This window comes from Onychostoma macrolepis, chromosome 20 (genome assembly GCF_012432095.1).
Source record: "Onychostoma macrolepis isolate SWU-2019 chromosome 20, ASM1243209v1, whole genome shotgun sequence".
In the NCBI taxonomy this organism is placed as follows: Eukaryota; Metazoa; Chordata; class Actinopteri; order Cypriniformes; family Cyprinidae; genus Onychostoma; species Onychostoma macrolepis.
This window is the reverse complement of record NC_081174.1, coordinates 59,696-77,679: the sequence shown is the minus strand read 5'-3', so window position 1 is coordinate 77,679 and position 17,984 is coordinate 59,696. Positions and strand designations below refer to the sequence as shown.

Below are 17,984 nucleotides of genomic sequence, written 5' to 3'. Positions count from 1 at the left end.
TTCAGCACTCGCATTTACATTGGAATTTGCCGACTCATTACAGTGGCTACCAAACAGAAGCGTCGCTAATCTTGAGATTTAGTGGCCTAAATAAGACATAATATATACTATAAGATTGCCTCCTCTCCATACATACTATAATAAGATATGGCATGCTATAATAAGATTCTCTCCTTAAATGATTTTTAAAAATACCACTCTTCTTGCCAAATAATAATTGGCTTCGACCGGTTGAGAAAAGTACAGAAGAATTACACATTTGATCAAAGCTAGAATAATCCTTTATTTTATATTGTGCAAGAAAGGAAGTATAAAGAAAAAAAAATTAATATTTACTATTAAATATTGAATTTAATACACTGATTTTGATTTAAATACATGACTTTGATTTAAATTATGCTTATAGAATATTTATTTATTTATTTAAATTCATTGACATTTAAAACAATAGTTGCTTGTCTTGTTGATTTTGATTGATATTATGAACAATAAGTCTTTAGGCCTATAGAGTGCACAGCATAAGAGGGAGTACACTCCATCTGAACATAAAGATATATTTATATTTCTTAATGATCACTATACAGTTTGTTGGAAGATGACAAAATACCAGCAGAATTGAAGATTCAGAGGGGTGCAGTCATTTTTGCTGTGTATAGTATACAAGTTTAGCTTACACAACAGTTAAATATGGTCCTCAAATCTGAGTGGCTAAGAGGTATTCCAATCATCCCTATCAGCACCAGGACTTTTCACTGTTGCTCCATTGTGTCTTTCTCCTTACAGCTTACACAGATGTCTTAGCCCACTCCCTACACTTTGTCAAACCTTGATGCCTGTTGTGTATTCGATACATAATTGCTGCTCTCAAGATACACTATATAGCCAAAAGTATTGGGACACCCCCGTCTTATGAACAGGTTTGACTACTTTAGTAATTTCCATGGGTACAAATCTTAATGGTTTAAGCAAATAATGATATTTTAGGGAATCGTGTGCTTCTAATTTTATAGCAACAGATTCTAATTCTGTTCTAACATGACAATGCCTCTGTGTATAAGGCAAGGTTAAAAAAGAAATTATTGATTCAGTCAGTGTGAATAGTAGTTGTCATAGTAGTCTCAGTTTAATAGTATAAAAGTAATAGTATAATAGTCTCAGTAGACACTTTTCACAATTTAGCTTCAACCCCACCGACTTGGTCCTCTACAATAACTTAGTACATCGGGTGTTATGGGAAGTGTTCCCGGTTCTGGTTGACCTAATTAATGTAGCCTAACAATCCTTTAACGGATTTGAATATTAGAAGCGTCTTACTGTATTATGTGTCAGCCAGGTTAAAGCACAGTTGATTTTGATATTCTAGGTATTATCAAATGGCCAAAGTTTTGAGAACGTAGTGGACGTGGAGGACTATAATGCGATAAGAGCTCGCTCAAGTACTGAGGAGCTAAACCATAGTGATGGTGAAATGAAGCTTTTCAAAGCACCAAGGCTTTCCCCTCAAGTGTATAGTAAAAAGGTTCATTACTCGAAGCTTTCCAACACTGCGCACACTAACGACATCTTGTGGTCAAAAGGTGGAAATAGCTGCCTTTGCGTCCCAGACGACCCAGCCATTTTTGGATTGTTTCAGATTGTTTGTGCTATGAAAATAAAGCAAAGAAAGTATTAACTCTATATAAATTAATCTTTTACATGTCAGTCATTGTTTTACACAATATATGAATAAATGAGTCTGTGAATAAATTTGTGGAAAAAATAGGCAAGAATATATCATATGCATAAATTATCAAAATAAAAGAAGATTATCGGAATGGTCAGCTGAAGTGATTGTGAAGCGGGAATTAATACAAAATGAACATGCACAAAACTACACATGCATACATTTATTCGTATATTGATTCATTCTTATCAAAGAAGTGAGTGACACTTCAAACTGCACAAGCGGATTGCGTTATTTGAAACAAAATACGAAGCAGTCACGTGGTTGTGTGCGAAAACGAAGCTTCGGACGTCACAGATCACGTGGTTTTGGCAAAATGAATCAAGCTCCGGTACAGTGCTTCACTGCCAGATGCTTCGTTTTTTTTTATACAGGCTTCAAAGCCTCGGTGTCGAACGTCACATCACTACTAAACTATTCAGGGCTTTATAAGTAATTAACAAGATTTTTTAAATTTATACGTTGTTTAGTAGGGAGCCAGTGCAGTGTTGACAGAACCTGGCTAATGTGTTCAAATAGCACACCTAGGTTCCTAACTGATCAGGTGTTAGACAGTGTTCTAAGTTATTACATGTGGGGGTTTTAGGTCCGATAATTAACACCTCTTTTTTTTTCAGAATTTAGCAGCAAGAAATTACTCGTCATCCAGTTTTTTTATATCGACTATGCATTCTGTTAGTTTCTCAATTTGGTGTGTTTCGCTGGGGCGCGAAGAGATATAGAGCTGAGTATCATCAGCATAACAGTGAAGCAGCCTCAGTGCTATGAAACGGTCTAAATCCTGACTGGAAATCCTCACAGATACCATTTTTCTCTAAGAAGGAATATAATTGTGAGGATACTACCTTTTTCTAGTATTTTTGACAGAAAAGGGAGATTGGAGATTGGTCTGTAATTAACTAGATCTTTGGGGTCAAGTTGTGGTTTTTTAATGAGAGGCTTAATAACAGCCAATTTGAAGGTTTTGGGAACATATCCTAATGACAATGACGAATTAATAATAGCCAAAAGAGGATCTTTGACTTCTGGAAGAACCTCTTTTAGTAGTTTAGATGGAATAGAGTCTAACATGCATGTTGTTGGTTTAGATGATTTAACAAGTTTATACAATTCTTCCTCTCCTATAGTAGAGAATGAGCGGAAGTGTTCCTCAGGGGATCTGATGCGATACTGTAGCTGATGGCTGTATGGTTACAATTTTATCTCTGATAGTATCGATCTTGGAAGTAAAATAATTCATAAAGTCATTCATGCTGTGCTGTTGGGAAATGTCAACACCCGCTGATAATTTATTTTTTTGTTAATTTAGCCACTGTATTGAATAAATACCAGGGGTTATTTTTGTTTTCTTCTAAAAGAGACGAAAAGTAATCAGATCTAGCCATTTTTAATGCTTTTCTATAGGAAAGGGTACTTTCCTGCCAAGCAATACGAAATACCTCTAGTTTAGTTTTCCTCCAGCTGCGCTCCATTTTCTGGGCTGCTCTCTTTAGGACGCGAGTGTGCTCATTATACCACGGTGTTGGAGTCTTTTCCTTAATCTTCCTTAAGCGTAAAGGAGCAACCGTATCTAAAGTGCTAGAAAAGAGCGAGTCCATAGTTTCTGTTACACTATCAATTTTTTCTGTGCTGTTGGATATGCTGAGGAATTGAGATAAATCAGGAATATTATTTACAAAGCAGTCTTTTGTGGTAGAAGTGATGGTTCTACCATACTTGTAGCAAGGAGTAGAATTTACAGTTTTTAGCTATATGGAGTTTACACAAGACTAGATAATGATCTGAGATATCATCACTTTGCTGCAGAATTTCAGTATCATTAACATCAGTTCCATGTGACAATATTAAATCTAGAGTATGATTTCGACAATGAGTAGGTCCTGACACGTGTTGTCTAACCCCGATAGAGTTCAGAATGTCTATGAATGCTGATCCTAATGCATCTTTTTCATTATCAACGTGGATATTAAAATCAGATAGCAGATAACTCGGATAGAAAATCAGCAAATTCTTTAATGAAGTCTGTATGGTCCCTGGTGGCCTGTATACAGTAGCCAGTACAAACATCACAGGGTATTTATCATTAACACTTGTTTCTCTAGATAGTTATATGAAGCACCGTTACTTCAAAGGAATTATACTTAAAGCCTGCCCTCTGAGAAATACTGAGAATATTGCTATAAATTGTAGCAACACCTCCCCCTTTGCCTTTTGTACACGGTTCATTTTTATAACAGTAATCTTGGGGGGTAGACTCGTGTAAAATAATGTATTCATCTGGTTTTAGCCAGGTTTCTGTCAAACAGAGCACATCTAGGTTATGATCAGTGATCATATCATTTACAAAAAGCGCTTTCGTAGAAAGGGACCTGATATTCAGTAAGCCAAGCTTTATCATTTGTTTCTCTGTATTATTTATATACTGTGTGTGTGTATATATATATATATATATATATATATATATATATATTTACACACACACAGTGGGTACGGAAAGTATTCAGACCCCCTTAAATTTTTCGCTCTGTTATATTGCAGCCATTTGCTAAAATCATTTAAGTTCACTTCTTTCCTCATTAATGCACCCCATATTGACAGAAAAACACAGAATTGTTGACATTTTTGCAGATTTATTAAAAAAGAAAAACTGAAATATCACATGGTCCTAAGTATTCAGACCCTTTGCTCAGTATTTAGTAGAAGCACCCTTTTGGTTGTCTCAAACGTCTTCCATTTAAGGATTATGGAGGCCACTGTGCTCTTAGGAACCTTAAGTGCAGCAGAAATTTTTTTGTAACCTTGGCCAGATCTGTGCCTTGCCACAATTCTGTCTCTGAGCTCTTCAGGCAGTTCCTTTGACCTCATGATTCTCATTGAGAAGCAAACCGTCTTTTGGTGTTAAAATAGTACTGACAGGTCTTACTAAAGAAGCGCAGTGACGAATTAGTGCCGAAAAGGCATGGATACAGTTATTTTTGCGCCTGACCTTACTGAATATGCATTTCTAGGAGTTTCCCTTTCAGACGCAAAATATATGGGAGGAGAGTATTCAAATGAATCACGCAACCAGATTTACTAACGTTTGCGCTTGTCAAATTACTGGCATTTGTGCCATTTAATGCCCCCAAAAAAGCAAGTATTAAACTATTTTGCACTTGAAATGGATGCAATTTGTTGCTAGGAAGAGGCACCGCAGAGAACAGAGAGTTGTTGAACGTATTAATTTATTTGGAAAGAGCACATTATCCGAACATATCGTCTGCCAAGCCATGTTATTTTTAATTTGCTTCAGGAAATAAAAGACGACTTGGAACCCTCATCTAGGAGTCATGCAATACCAGCTCTATTACATCTGTTGCAACGCTTCATTTTTTGGCCTTCGGTTCTTTTCAATGTACTGTGGCTTATTTCTTTCTTTATTGTTTATTCATGACTATGCGAATTTGTGCTGCGCTTGGTATATTGCGTTGGTAGATATGTAAATGCGAAAACTTCCACGCCCATCTGCACTGTTTTGGAATTGCGCTGTCATGCTAATTTGCCCTGTTCAGTAAAACTGGCCCTAAAAATTCTAGATTGGATTTCCCTATTGTACTGCTGTACAGAAGAGGATTAGAGCCAAGCAACAATAAAAAAAATAAAACCATCTTGAGATTAGTCGTTAAATTTAAAGAAAAAAAACTTGTTAAATTTTGAGGGGAAAAAATGGTTACATTTCTAGAAAAAAGTCAAAATAAACTGCTGAGAATAAACACACCCGTGCCATGTTCATTTAATCTCGTTGGACCGTGCCAAACAGCACCAAACAGCATCTGCAGTGGCGTAGGTCAGAGAGCAATGCACTTTTAATGTAGCATGTGATGCGATTGACTAGGGTTCGAATCCTTCTTTTGCCAGTTCGGCTCCAGTTCCGCTTTTCTTCCTTTTCTCATCACATTTCACATTGGAAAAGCGGAAAACAATTGCCTAATGAGTGTTTAATAATAATGTATTAAAGGGTGGTTCATTGTGATTTCACTTATGGCAGTTTAAAGCCTACAAAAACATCTCGTAGGGACTAGGGGTGTGCGATATATATCGTCTGCAATATCATAATTTTTGTTTTAACGATGTGTGATTAGGTATTTCGCAAAAACCATTCATAACATCCAGATCTATATATAGTGTATATATATATATATATATATATATATATATATATAGTTAATCAGTATCACACAGAGAGTGCCGTTTTTTTTTTTTTGTTTTTTCTCCAGAACTGACCATGATTATAAATGTAGTAATTTTTTTTTTTTTTTTTTTTTAACAGTTCAAAAAACAAGAAGTTAATTAAGAGGCTCACATTTTAGACACCATATTGCCTGTTTTTCTCTATTTCACCAACAAAAATGATTCCAAACAAAGCACTGTTTTGGTCTCTGAGCAACATGACAGTGTTTCATTCCTGAATGAATCGTTTAAATGATTCGGTTCGGTTGCAATGAGTCACGTATTAACACTTGTTTCTCTAGATAGTTATATGTACAGGAGGAAATCAGCGTGTCTAGTTAACACTTGTTTCTCTAGATAGTTATATGAAGCACCGTTACTTCAAAGGAATTATACTTAAAGCCTGCCCTCTGAGAAATACTGAGAATATTGCTATAAATTGTAGCAACACCTCCCCCTTTGCCTTTTGTACACGGTTCATTTTATAACAGTAATCTTGGGGGTAGACTCGTGTAAAATAATGTATTCATCTGGTTTTAGCCAGGTTTCTGTCAAACAGAGCACATCTAGGTTATGATCAGTGATCATATCATTTACAAAAAGCGCTTTCAGAGAAAGGGACCTGATATTCAGTAAGCCAAGCTTTATCATTTGTTTCTCTGTATTATTTATATACTGTGTGTGTGTATATATATATATATATATATATATATATATATATATTTACACACACACAGTGGGTAATGGAAAGTATTCAGACCCCTTAAATTTTTCGCTCTGTTATATTGCAGCCATTTGCTAAAATCATTTAAGTTCACTTCTTTCCTCATTAATGCACCCCATATTGACAGAAAAACACAGAATTGTTGACATTTTTGCAGATTTATTAAAAAAGAAAAACTGAAATATCACATGGTCCTAAGTATTCAGACCCTTTGCTCAGTATTTAGTAGAAGCACCCTTTTGGTTGTCTCAAACGTCTTCCATTTAAGGATTATGGAGGCCACTGTGCTCTTAGGAACCTTAAGTGCAGCAGAAATTTTTTTGTAACCTTGGCCAGATCTGTGCCTTGCCACAATTCTGTCTCTGAGCTCTTCAGGCAGTTCCTTTGACCTCATGATTCTCATTGAGAAGCAAACCGTCTTTTGGTGTTAAAATAGTACTGACAGGTCTTACTAAAGAAGCGCAGTGACGAATTAGTGCCGAAAAGGCATGGATACAGTTATTTTTGCGCCTGACCTTACTGAATATGCATTTCTAGGAGTTTCCTTTCAGACGCAAAATATATGGGAGGAGAGTATTCAAATGAATCACGCAACCAGATTTACTAACGTTTGCGCTTGTCAAATTACTGGCATTTGTGCCATTTAATGCCCCCAAAAAAGCAAGTATTAAACTATTTTGCACTTGAAATGGATGCAATTTGTTGCTAGGAAGAGGCACCGCAGAGAACAGAGAGTTGTTGAACGTATTAATTTATTTGGAAAGAGCACATTATCCGAACATATCGTCTGCCAAGCCATGTTATTTTTAATTTGCTTCAGGAAATAAAAGACGACTTGGAACCCTCATCTAGGAGTCATGCAATACCAGCTCTATTACATCTGTTGCAACGCTTCATTTTTGGCCTTCGGTTCTTTTCAATGTACTGTGGCTTATTTCTTTCTTTATTGTTTATTCATGACTATGCGAATTTGTGCTGCGCTTGGTATATTGCGTTGGTAGATATGTAAATGCGAAAACTTCACGCCCATCTGCACTGTTTTGGAATTGCGCTGTCATGCTAATTTGCCCTGTTCAGTAAAACTGGCCCTAAAAATTCTAGATTGGATTTCCCTATTGTACTGCTGTACAGAAGAGGATTAGAGCCAAGCAACAATAAAAAAAATAAAACCATCTTGAGATTAGTCGTTAAATTTAAAGAAAAAAAACTTGTTAAATTTTGAGGGGAAAAAATGGTTACATTTCTAGAAAAAAGTCAAAATAAACTGCTGAGAATAAACACACCCGTGCCATGTTCATTTAATCTCGTTGGACCGTGCCAAACAGCACCAAACAGCATCTGCAGTGGCGTAGGTCAGAGAGCAATGCACTTTTAATGTAGCATGTGATGCGATTGACTAGGGTTTGAATCCTTCTTTTGCCAGTTCGGCTCCAGTTCCGCTTTTCTTCCTTTTCTCATCACATTTCACATTGGAAAAGCGGAAAACAATTGCCTAATGAGTGTTTAATAATAATGTATTAAAGGGGTGGTTCATTGTGATTTCACTTATGGCAGTTTAAAGCCTACAAAAACATCTCGTAGGGACTAGGGGTGTGCGATATATATCGTCTGCAATATCATAATTTTTGTTTTAACGATGTGTGATTAGGTATTTCAAAAACCATTCATAACATCCAGATCTATATATAGTGTATATATATATATATATATATATATATATATATATATATATAGTTAATCAGTATCACACAGAGAGTGCCGTTTTTTTTTTGTTTTTGTTTTTTTCTCCAGAACTGACCATGATTATAAATGTAGTAATTTTTTTTTTTTTTTTTTTTTTTAACAGTTCAAAAAACAAGAAGTTAATTAAGAGGCTCACATTTTAGACACCATATTGCCTGTTTTTCTCTATTTCACCAACAAAAATGATTCCAAACAAAGCACTGTTTTGGTCTCTGAGCAACATGACAGTGTTTCATTCCTGAATGAATCGTTTAAATGATTCGGTTCGGTTGCAATGAGTCACGTATTAATGGTGACCATTTAATGGTGGTATTTAGGCTGCCACCTACTGGCGGTTTTAATTGCACATCTAAAGTTTCTTTTATTATTTAAATAATTTTGAATAACATTATTAAACATTTTATGTTTAATATATCAAAACATTATTTATGCATTTGTAATTGCAGGTTAAGCATTCATGTCCTGCATTAAACGGTGTGTAATCTAAATGCCACTTCAGACGCAGCTTCTGTTTCCTCTTTGTTTCAAAGATTAATTTTGTTGATACTAATTTAATTTGCTTGGTAATGGCTTATTATTCTAATTCACTGATTAAATGCAAGAATTTGACTCAAAAAGATAATGCACACATTTAGAAAAATGGCTTTATAAAAGGTAAAAATGCCCATTAAAAGATTAAAATAAATTTAAACTTATTGGAAACGATTAATTTCTATTAGTGTGAACTGACCACCACACAGAATATGAAGAATATCAAAACATTTAGGAGTCAGCTGTCCATGGTAGTCCTTAAAATAACAGCACAACACATTCAGCAAAAAAATTGTCTAATTATTGTTATCGATAAAATCCCCAAAAATATCAAAATATAATTTTTTTGACAATATTGCACACCCTAGTAGGGACTACAACGAGTTACTTCTGGGGTTTGTGACGTCACAACCCCAGATAAACCCCGCTCCCAGGAACATGCAGCAAAGGGGGCAAGGCCATGTTGTGCTGCTTTAGAGGAGAAGAGAAAACGTACTGTTACTTACGTAACCTCGGTTCCCTGAGATACGGGAACGAGTACCCAATTGTAAGTCGCTTTGGATAAAAGCGTCTGCAAAATGACTAAATGTAAATGAGTACTGCGTCGCTAGACGCTAATGGGGAAAAACTCCCTTTTTCTCAGAGGACTGAAGACTTTTTCAATTACGCAGTGTAACTGCACGGCCATTGATTCGTGCAGTGTATTAAAAACGAACCAATGGCTCGGCAGCGGTGCTGCACGAGCCTATGGCAGTGAAGCCCGCCAGAATGCGCGGGGCCATCTGGCTATATAAGCGAGCATTTCGCCATAGGATCTCAGGTAAATTCGACTGAAGTGACGACACGGAGTCGTGCAGCATCATGGCACGGCAATGAACGCAGTACTCGTTCCCGTATCTCAGGGAACCGAGGTTACGTAAGTAACCGAGTACGTTCCCTTTCAATACTTCACTCGTACTGCATCGCTAGATGCTAATGGGGAACCAATTCAATCCCGCCGTGCCATGTAAGAGGAACGACTGATAAAACTGGCCTTGAGCGATAAGGACTCAGAGGGACCAATTATATGCAGGGTGAGCCCTGCGGGAAGCAAGAGGGTTGAACGCGTAGAGGTCAGCCCAGCTTTAGATAATCGTTCCAATGATCTCATGTACAGCCTCGGCACTATTAATAGGGCCAAGAGCGTTCTTGAATAAACGGGCAGAGCTTGAGAGTTAGACTGTCTTAGATAGGTGTGTGCCCCTTAAGCAGATAAAATCCAGGCCTGTAAGGCCGGAACGTCCAAGCTATAGAACCTGGCGAAGGTGGACGGCGAGGCCCAGCCGGCTGCCGCACAGATGTCTGCTATGGACACACCACTAGACCACGCCCAGGAAGAGGCTACGCCTCGAGTAGAATGGGCTCTCACTCCCACAGGGCTCTGAAGACCCAGGGAGGAGTAAGCTAGTGCGATAGTGTCTACCAACCATCGAGAGATACTCTGCTTTGTGACCGGAGACCCCTTGGTGCGGCCACCAAAGCATATGAAGAGTTGTTCTGACTGCCTAAAGGGGGCGGAACGCTTGATGTAAATTCTCAGTGCCCTGACTGGGCAGAAAAGGTTAAACTTCTGGTCCTCCTTAGAAGGACAAAGCGCAGAGAGGGTAATAACCTGGGCTCTAAATGGGGTGTAGAGCACCTTAGGGACATACCCTTGTCTTGGCTTTAGGACGACCTTGGAGTCATTAGGCCCAAACTCAAGACATGCAGGGTTTATCCAGTGCCAGTAGCAGCGCGGTTTTCAGCGAAATCGCTTTTAAGATTGCGGACTGTAGTGGCTCAAAGGGGGAGCCTTTGAGGGCTCTCAGGACCGTGGGCAGATCCCATGTAGGGACCGTGAGGGGCCGGGGCGGATGTAGCCTCCTGGATCCTCTCAGGAAACAAACAACTAGGTTATTCCAGCCCACCAACTGCCCGGCTATAGGAGCATGAGAAGCTGCTATAGCTGCCACATTCACCATGAGCGTGGAAGGGGGGCGGCCCTTATCCAACAGCTCTTGGACAGTATCACTGCTATGTCACATGTTGTTGGTTCCTCGCCGTGTGTCACACACCGGGCGGAGAAAACCGACCACTTAAGGGTGTAGAGGCATCTCATAGATGGGGCTCTAGCCTATGAGATGGTATTCTGGACACTCTCGGGGAGATCTGTTGATTCCCATCGAGAGCCCAGAGATACAAGGCCCATATCTCGGGCTGGGAGTGCCAAATCGTTCTGTTCGCCTGAGAGAGGAGGTCCCGCCTCAGGGGAACAGGCCACGGAGCTGCTGTTAGCAGCTGAGACAGCTCTGAGATCCAGTTATGGTTCTTTCAGAGCAGGGCCACCAGAAGCATTCTGTGCCTGCGCTCCCTGACTCACCTGAGTACCTGAGGGATCAGAGTGGCCAGGGGAAAATCATACAGGAGGAGGTTGGGCCATTCGCGGGCCAACGCGTCCTCATTCTTTGATAGGTAAGTTTGGCGTTGAGAGTTTGTCTTTTGAGGCGAAGAGGTTGACCTCTGCCTTGCCAAAGATCTCTCAGATTTTCTGAACCGTCTGTGGGTGGAGCATCCACTCCTCTGAGGGGACGTTGCTCCAAGATAGCATGTTACATACGACACCACCGTCACGCTGTCTGAGCGGACTAGTACGTGGTGTCCCTTCAGGACTGGCAAGAAGGTCTGAAGAGCTCTACATACTGCCATCATTTCGAGGCAGTTAATGTGTAGCTGGCCTTCCGCGTTCGTCCAGGAGCCGAAGGTCGATCTTCCCTCGCACAGAGCTCCCCAACCTGTGTTGGATGCATCTATCAAGACGAACCAATCCCATAGTCACACCCAGTTTGAACCACTGTAGGTCCTTCTAGGGGGCCAGGGCTGTCGCGCAGGCACCACTCATAGGGTGGATTTAGAGGTTTCAACCAGCACTGAGGGTTCACTTGGGGCAGGCCCACCTGAAGTACTGATGATGCAGTGGCCATAAGGCCCAGCATCTTTTTAAATGTTTTGAGAGGGTAAGAGGCTCCAATTCTGAAGGAAGCTGCGAGCTGCTGTATAGCCAGCACACGATCTGGCGTGACTACAGCCATTCATGTGGACTGAGTCAAAAACTGCTCCCAGGAACAAAGTTTGTTGCCTGGGAGACAGAGAGCTCTTGGCAAAATTGACCCTGAGTCTCAGGCATTCTAAGTGGCTGAGGCGGAAGGATCTGTGAGATAGTAGCTCGTCCTTCGATTGGCCAAAATGAGCCAGTCGTCAAGGAAAATAGAATGGGGATTCCCATCTGTTTCAGCGGGGAAAGAGCCGCATCCATGCACTTCATAAAGTACGAGGAGCTAGGGACGGTCCAAAGGGAAGGACCGTACATTGATGAGCCACTCCTACGAAGGCGAATCTCAAGATTTGCCTGTGGTGGGGGGCTATCTGGATATGAAAGTAGGCATTTTCCAGATCCAGCGAAAAGAACTTGTCCTCTGGGCATACTTGCGAGAGGATCTGTTTCAATGTAGTCATCCTGACCGGCCATTTCATGAGGGTGTCTGGTTCAGGTGTCTGAAATCGAGGGTGGGTCTCAGGCCACCATCCTTTTTGGGAACAATGAAGTATCGGCTGTAGAAACCTGACTCGCCCTGAGCCAGTGGAACCGTTTCTACGGCTCTTTTCACCAGCAAATTCGTCACCTTGGCGTGCAGGACGTGTGCTTCCTTGCTCTGAACCGAGGTGGAAACCACGCCACTGAATCGCTGGGGTCTTTGAGCGAATTAGAGTGTGTAACCTCATTTTACTAAAATGTTTGTTTGACTTTTCCTCGCTATAACAGCGATCGGCTGTGTGGGTGCTACTTGAATAGGCCACAATATATAATATAGACAATTATGTATGTACAGGTATGATATGTGCAAATTTGAATTGTGTATTTTCCCAGCCTCACTAACTGCTGCCTGTCTGTCAGGAAGCTGGTAATCCACTGACAGACGGAGGTGGGCACGGAGAGCTGAGTTAGTTTGGGCAGGAGGAGATTTGGAATGATCGTGTTAAAAGCGGAGCTGAAGTCGACGATCAGGATCCTCAAATAAGTCCCTGGTCTGTCTAGATGTTGCAGAACATAATGCAGTCCCATGTTGACTGCATCGTCCACAAACTTGTTTGCTCTGTAGGCAAACTGAAGAGGATCCAGTAATGGTCCAGTAATGTCCTTCAGGTGGGTCAGCACCAGTTTTTCAAAAGACTTCATGACCACAGACGTTAGCCACAGGCCTGTAGCCATTTAGTCCTGTAATTTTTGATTTCTTTGGGATGGGGATGATGGTGGAGCGTTTGAAGCATCAAGGGACTTCCAGTGGCAGCTCCAGTGATCTGTTGAAGATCTGTGTGAAGATGGGGGCCAGCTGGTCAGCACAGGATTTCAGACAGACTGGTGTAACACAGTCTGGGCCTGGTGCTTTTTTTCCTTTTCTGCTTCCGGAAGACCTGGTTCACTTCGTCTTCGCTGATCTAAATTGCAGGTGTGGGGGAGAGAGGGGTTGCTGGAGGTGTTAATGGTTGTGTGGAGAGGTGTTCAGAGCGGGTGTGGGGTGTTTTTTCAAACCTGCAGTAGAACTCATTCAGATCGTCTGCCAGTTGTTGATTCTCCACAGTGCTGGGGGATGGTGTCTTGTAGTTGGTGATTTCCTTCAGACCTTTCTAAGGACCTAAGATTTAAAAATCTTGTTAATTACTTATAAAGCCCTGAATGGCTTAGCTCCTCGGTACTTGTGCGAGCTCTTATCACATTATAGTCCTCCACGTCCGCTGCGTTCTCTAAATTCTGGCCGTTTGATAATACCTAGAATATTTCTCCCAATGTTTTTTTTCTCCATTCTGTCACAGAGGGAGTTTTGGTTCCTTGCCGCTGTCATCTCTGGCTTGCTCAGTTGGGGACACTTAATTTCTAGCAATTATCGTCGATTTGGTTGCACAGATACTATTTAAACTAAACTGAGCTAGACAATGACATCTCTGAATTCAATAATGAAATACCTTTAACTGAAAATTGAGAAAAATTTAGTGTTTAATCTTATTATACATTACTGACACTCTATCCTCCAATTTGATACTGTTAAGTGCTTTGACACAATCTGTATTGTTAAAAGCGCTATATAAATAAAGATGACTTGACTTGACTTTCCACACTGATGCGGAGTCACTGGAAGAGAATTGAATCCTTATTTTTTCAGAATAATTCCTCTTTGCCACTCTGATCTCCTTTTCCAGTGTGTATTTGGCCTGTTTATACAAGACTTTGTCCCCCTTCCTGTAAGCATCTTCTTTGGCTTGACGGAGCTGTCTGAGTTTTGCAGTGAACCACGGTTTGTCGTTGTTGCAGGTTAAATGAGTCCTGGTAGGAATGCGCACATCGTCACAGAAACTGATATAAGGTGTTACAGTCTCTGTGAGCTCATCCAGATCGGTGGCAGCAGCTTCAAAAACAGTCCAATCAGTGAGGTGGAAAAAGGCTTGTAAATCCCGCTCTGCTTCATTAGTCCATCTTTTAATAGTCCTTAAAACGGGTTTAGCTGATTTCAGTTTCTGCCCGTAGGTCGGTATAAGATGAAACAAACAGTGATCAGAGTCCTAAAGCTGCCCGTGGGACAGCGTGATACGCCTCCTTTATTGTTGTGTAACAGTGATCCAGTATATTATTGTCTCTGGTGGGACATGTGATGTGCTGTCTGTATTTTGGCAGTTCACGGGAGAGATTTGCTTTTATTAAAGTCCCCGAGAATTATTAAAACAGAGTCCGGGTGTTGTTGTTCTGTGTCTGTGATCAGATCAGCGAGTTTCTGTAAAGCTGAGCTCACGTGCGCTTGCGGTGGAATGTAAACACTCACGACAATGAACGAGCAAAACTCCCGCAGCGAGTAGAAAGGCTTGCAGTTAATGAAGAGTGCTTCTAGATCTAAACAGCACATCAAATATAATTGGTGTGGGATTCATGTTTTATTAACTTTTTGTTTTGGCAAACCGAAATGGCAATCTGGCTGTAACGCAAAAGCAAACTCACAAAAGGAAACTCAATGGTGTGCAAATTTCAAACGGTTTTATAAAATCAAGGTGTTAAAGGCAGAATATTACTTTTTCCACTTGGTTGAAGACTTGGACTTTTAATAATATACAGTATGGGGAGTAAACCAGTGTATTTGTGGAATTGAGGAACACTGCTGTTTTCAAATGGTGAAAAGTCCTGGCTACTAATTCTTGTGAAATATCAGCACTTCTGGAAGGTCTGTCATCCGGTCAGATTTGAGGACCAGAACTAACTGTTGTATAAATTAATGTAAATCTATTGTATAAATATATTGAAGTAGGTGGATATCAACTGATGTGTAGTACCTGTGCTTCTTTAATTTAGTCTGTTTCTAACAATATATCATACAGTTTGTTTGGATACACATCCTTTTGAACTTATTAACAAATGATAAGGGAAGCATTTTCTTTTTTAAACTTGATAAATCTTATGCTATTTTAACCCTGCATCATTATATGGCTAGTTGCGTATTTATTACAATTGTTTGTGTCTGCTTTCTGTGACACTATCAGAACAGATGTGACTAGTGATGTAATGATTCATTCTGAATCATTATCATGTAATGATTCAGAATGGTCTGACTTTAGCTTTGTGAATCTGTACTTCAAAAAAACAAAACAACTATACTTCACAAGTTCACACATAATAAATAGTCTAAATAATCTATAATAAACAGAATAAAGTTTAAGTGTATTTGGCGTGCTGTCCGAGGGGAGGGCTCCGAAATTTTGGCCCAAACCCAGAGTACCCCTGCCCCCTACAGGATAGGACAGGAATAGTTGTAAGTGCGGATAAGGGGTGGCGGAGGGATGCTGGAAAACTGTCAATGAACAGAGGTAAGATTGCAGTGTATATATACACGCCTCTTATCTTGTTAACTGGGTTGATTACTGATTGTGCTCCTCTCGTGTTAATTAGGTTAATTATCTGAACGTGCTCCTCCCAAACTTTGTTAATAAAACATCATTACATAAAACAAAACAAAAACAGCAGATTCACTCTCTGGCAACACATGGTGCTTATGGAACAGCAGCAATATAGTGTTTCCTTGGTTACAGCTGTAACCAAAGCAGCGCTGTGCTCATAAATACTACTGTCTGAAGACTATAAACCCCACCCCCAACTGTATCGTGATTCATTTAACATCTGTTGACATGAATCGCCACATATTTTTATTGATTTTCAACCGGCTTGGGATATATAGTTACATCCCTACATGTGACCTATTTTTAGACAAGGATGCCACCAGTTGAGAACCATTATACAGCAGTAGTACTTCTATTAAAGGGATAGTTCACCCAAAAATGAAAATTTGATGTTTTTCTGCTTACCCCAAGGGCATTCAAGATGTAGGTGACTTTGTTTCTTCAGTAGTCTGTCAGTCTGTCAGTCCTATAATGTCAGTCAATGGTACTCACGGCTTTGAGAGAAAAAAAACATACACAGACAAAACCAAATTAAACCCTGCGGCTCGTGACGATACATTGATGTCTAAAGATACAAAACGATCGGTCTGTGGAAGAAACTGAACAGTATTTATATCATTTTTTTTACCTCTGATCTGCCACCTAGTCCAACTGTCCTTAGCTCGTACATACAACAGCCGGCGTGTGACGTGTCGTCGTCTTCTTGCTTTATGGCGGATCGCAGATGTATAAGTGCATTACCGCCACCTGTCTCTTAAATGGACCATTGACACACTATCTATAATCTCAATTTGGAGCGTCACGTGCCGGCTGTTGTGTGTATGAGCTCAGGACAGTTGGACCGGGCGGCGGATCAGAGGTAAAAAATGATATAAATACTGTTCAGTTTCTTGCACAGACCGATCGTTTCGTGTCTTTAGACCTCAATGTATTATCACGAGCCGCAGGGTTTAATTTGGTTTTGTCTGTGTATGTTTTTTTTTTTTTCTCTCAAAGCCGTAAGTACCATTGACTGACATTATATGATTGACAGAATACAACGGTTTGAGTTAAAAATCTTTGTGTTCTACTGAAGAAACAAAGTCACCTACAACTTAGATGCCTTTGGGGTAAGCAGATAAACATCAAATTTTCATTTTTTTGGGGTGAGCTATCCCTTTAAGTCAATGCCTCTAAAAGGTGTTTATTTGAATCAATCCAAGACATTATTTATGTCCATAATGCACCAACCACAAACCTCTCTCTCCATTTGTGCATTTTTTTTTGTTTTCTCAGACTGCTGTCCTCATGTTAGTATGCCTGTAGAGACTGATGAGTCTATGACCTTGTCCTCTCTCAATCTGGCCTGGCCTGCATGCCAGCAGTGCCAATCACATACCCTTAAAGACACAGGAAAAAGTGGTAGATTCATCCCAGAGATGTGTGTTCGTGATGCAAGTAGATTGGATTACCTAGATGGCTGCTATCGGCTTCCTCCTAAAGATTTAAGGGTCAGCCCCCTCACCAAACTTGCCATAAGTGATTCACAACACATGGAGAGCACTGCAGGCTTGCCCAGTCTCTACTTGCCTCAAAGTTCAAGAAGACACCTTCAGAAAGACTATAGAGCCCACATAGAAGATCTGAGTGAAGATTTCTCAGGCATCAGTCTTCAAAATCGCTGCAGTTCCCCTGTCCTATATTCACACACCCAAAACCCTGTGAGTGAGGATGAGGAGAGTCTAGAAAAGCCTCGTCCTCTTCGCTCTGACCTGAGAGAGGATTTCTGCGGATATTCCCCAGCAAAGCAGCCAGGATTTTATGGTATGCCTGTTATTGGTATTATTAAAGAGGTCATGATATCAAAATATTTCAATATTATAAAATGTGTTAAACTGAGCTGAAAGTAATACACTCTTAATAGTATCTTAAATGCAGGGTATGCGGCGGGTAATTGAGTCCAGGAAGTAAATTTTGATGGGGATGGTGTTCTGATTCAAACTGATTGCATTATTATTAGCCTGTAAAAGCTACATAAATGTAGTGGGATATTCTGCATCTGTG

At 40.1% G+C, this 17,984-nt stretch overlaps 1 protein-coding gene across 2 annotated transcripts in view; it reads left to right on the top strand.

Annotated features, from left to right (window-relative positions):
* Nucleotides 1-17,984, top strand: part of traf3ip2a (TRAF3 interacting protein 2a) — a 34,888-nt gene that overhangs the window by 539 nt on the left and 16,365 nt on the right. Inside the window, exon 3 of one of the 2 annotated variants that reach the window (XM_058756823.1) lies at nt 17,217-17,744. The exons of the other annotated variant lie outside the window; for it this stretch is intronic. Coding sequence (XP_058612806.1) covers nt 17,217-17,744 — 528 coding nt within the window. The remainder of the gene's footprint in view (nt 1-17,216; nt 17,745-17,984) is intronic. 2 annotated transcript variants of the gene reach the window in all.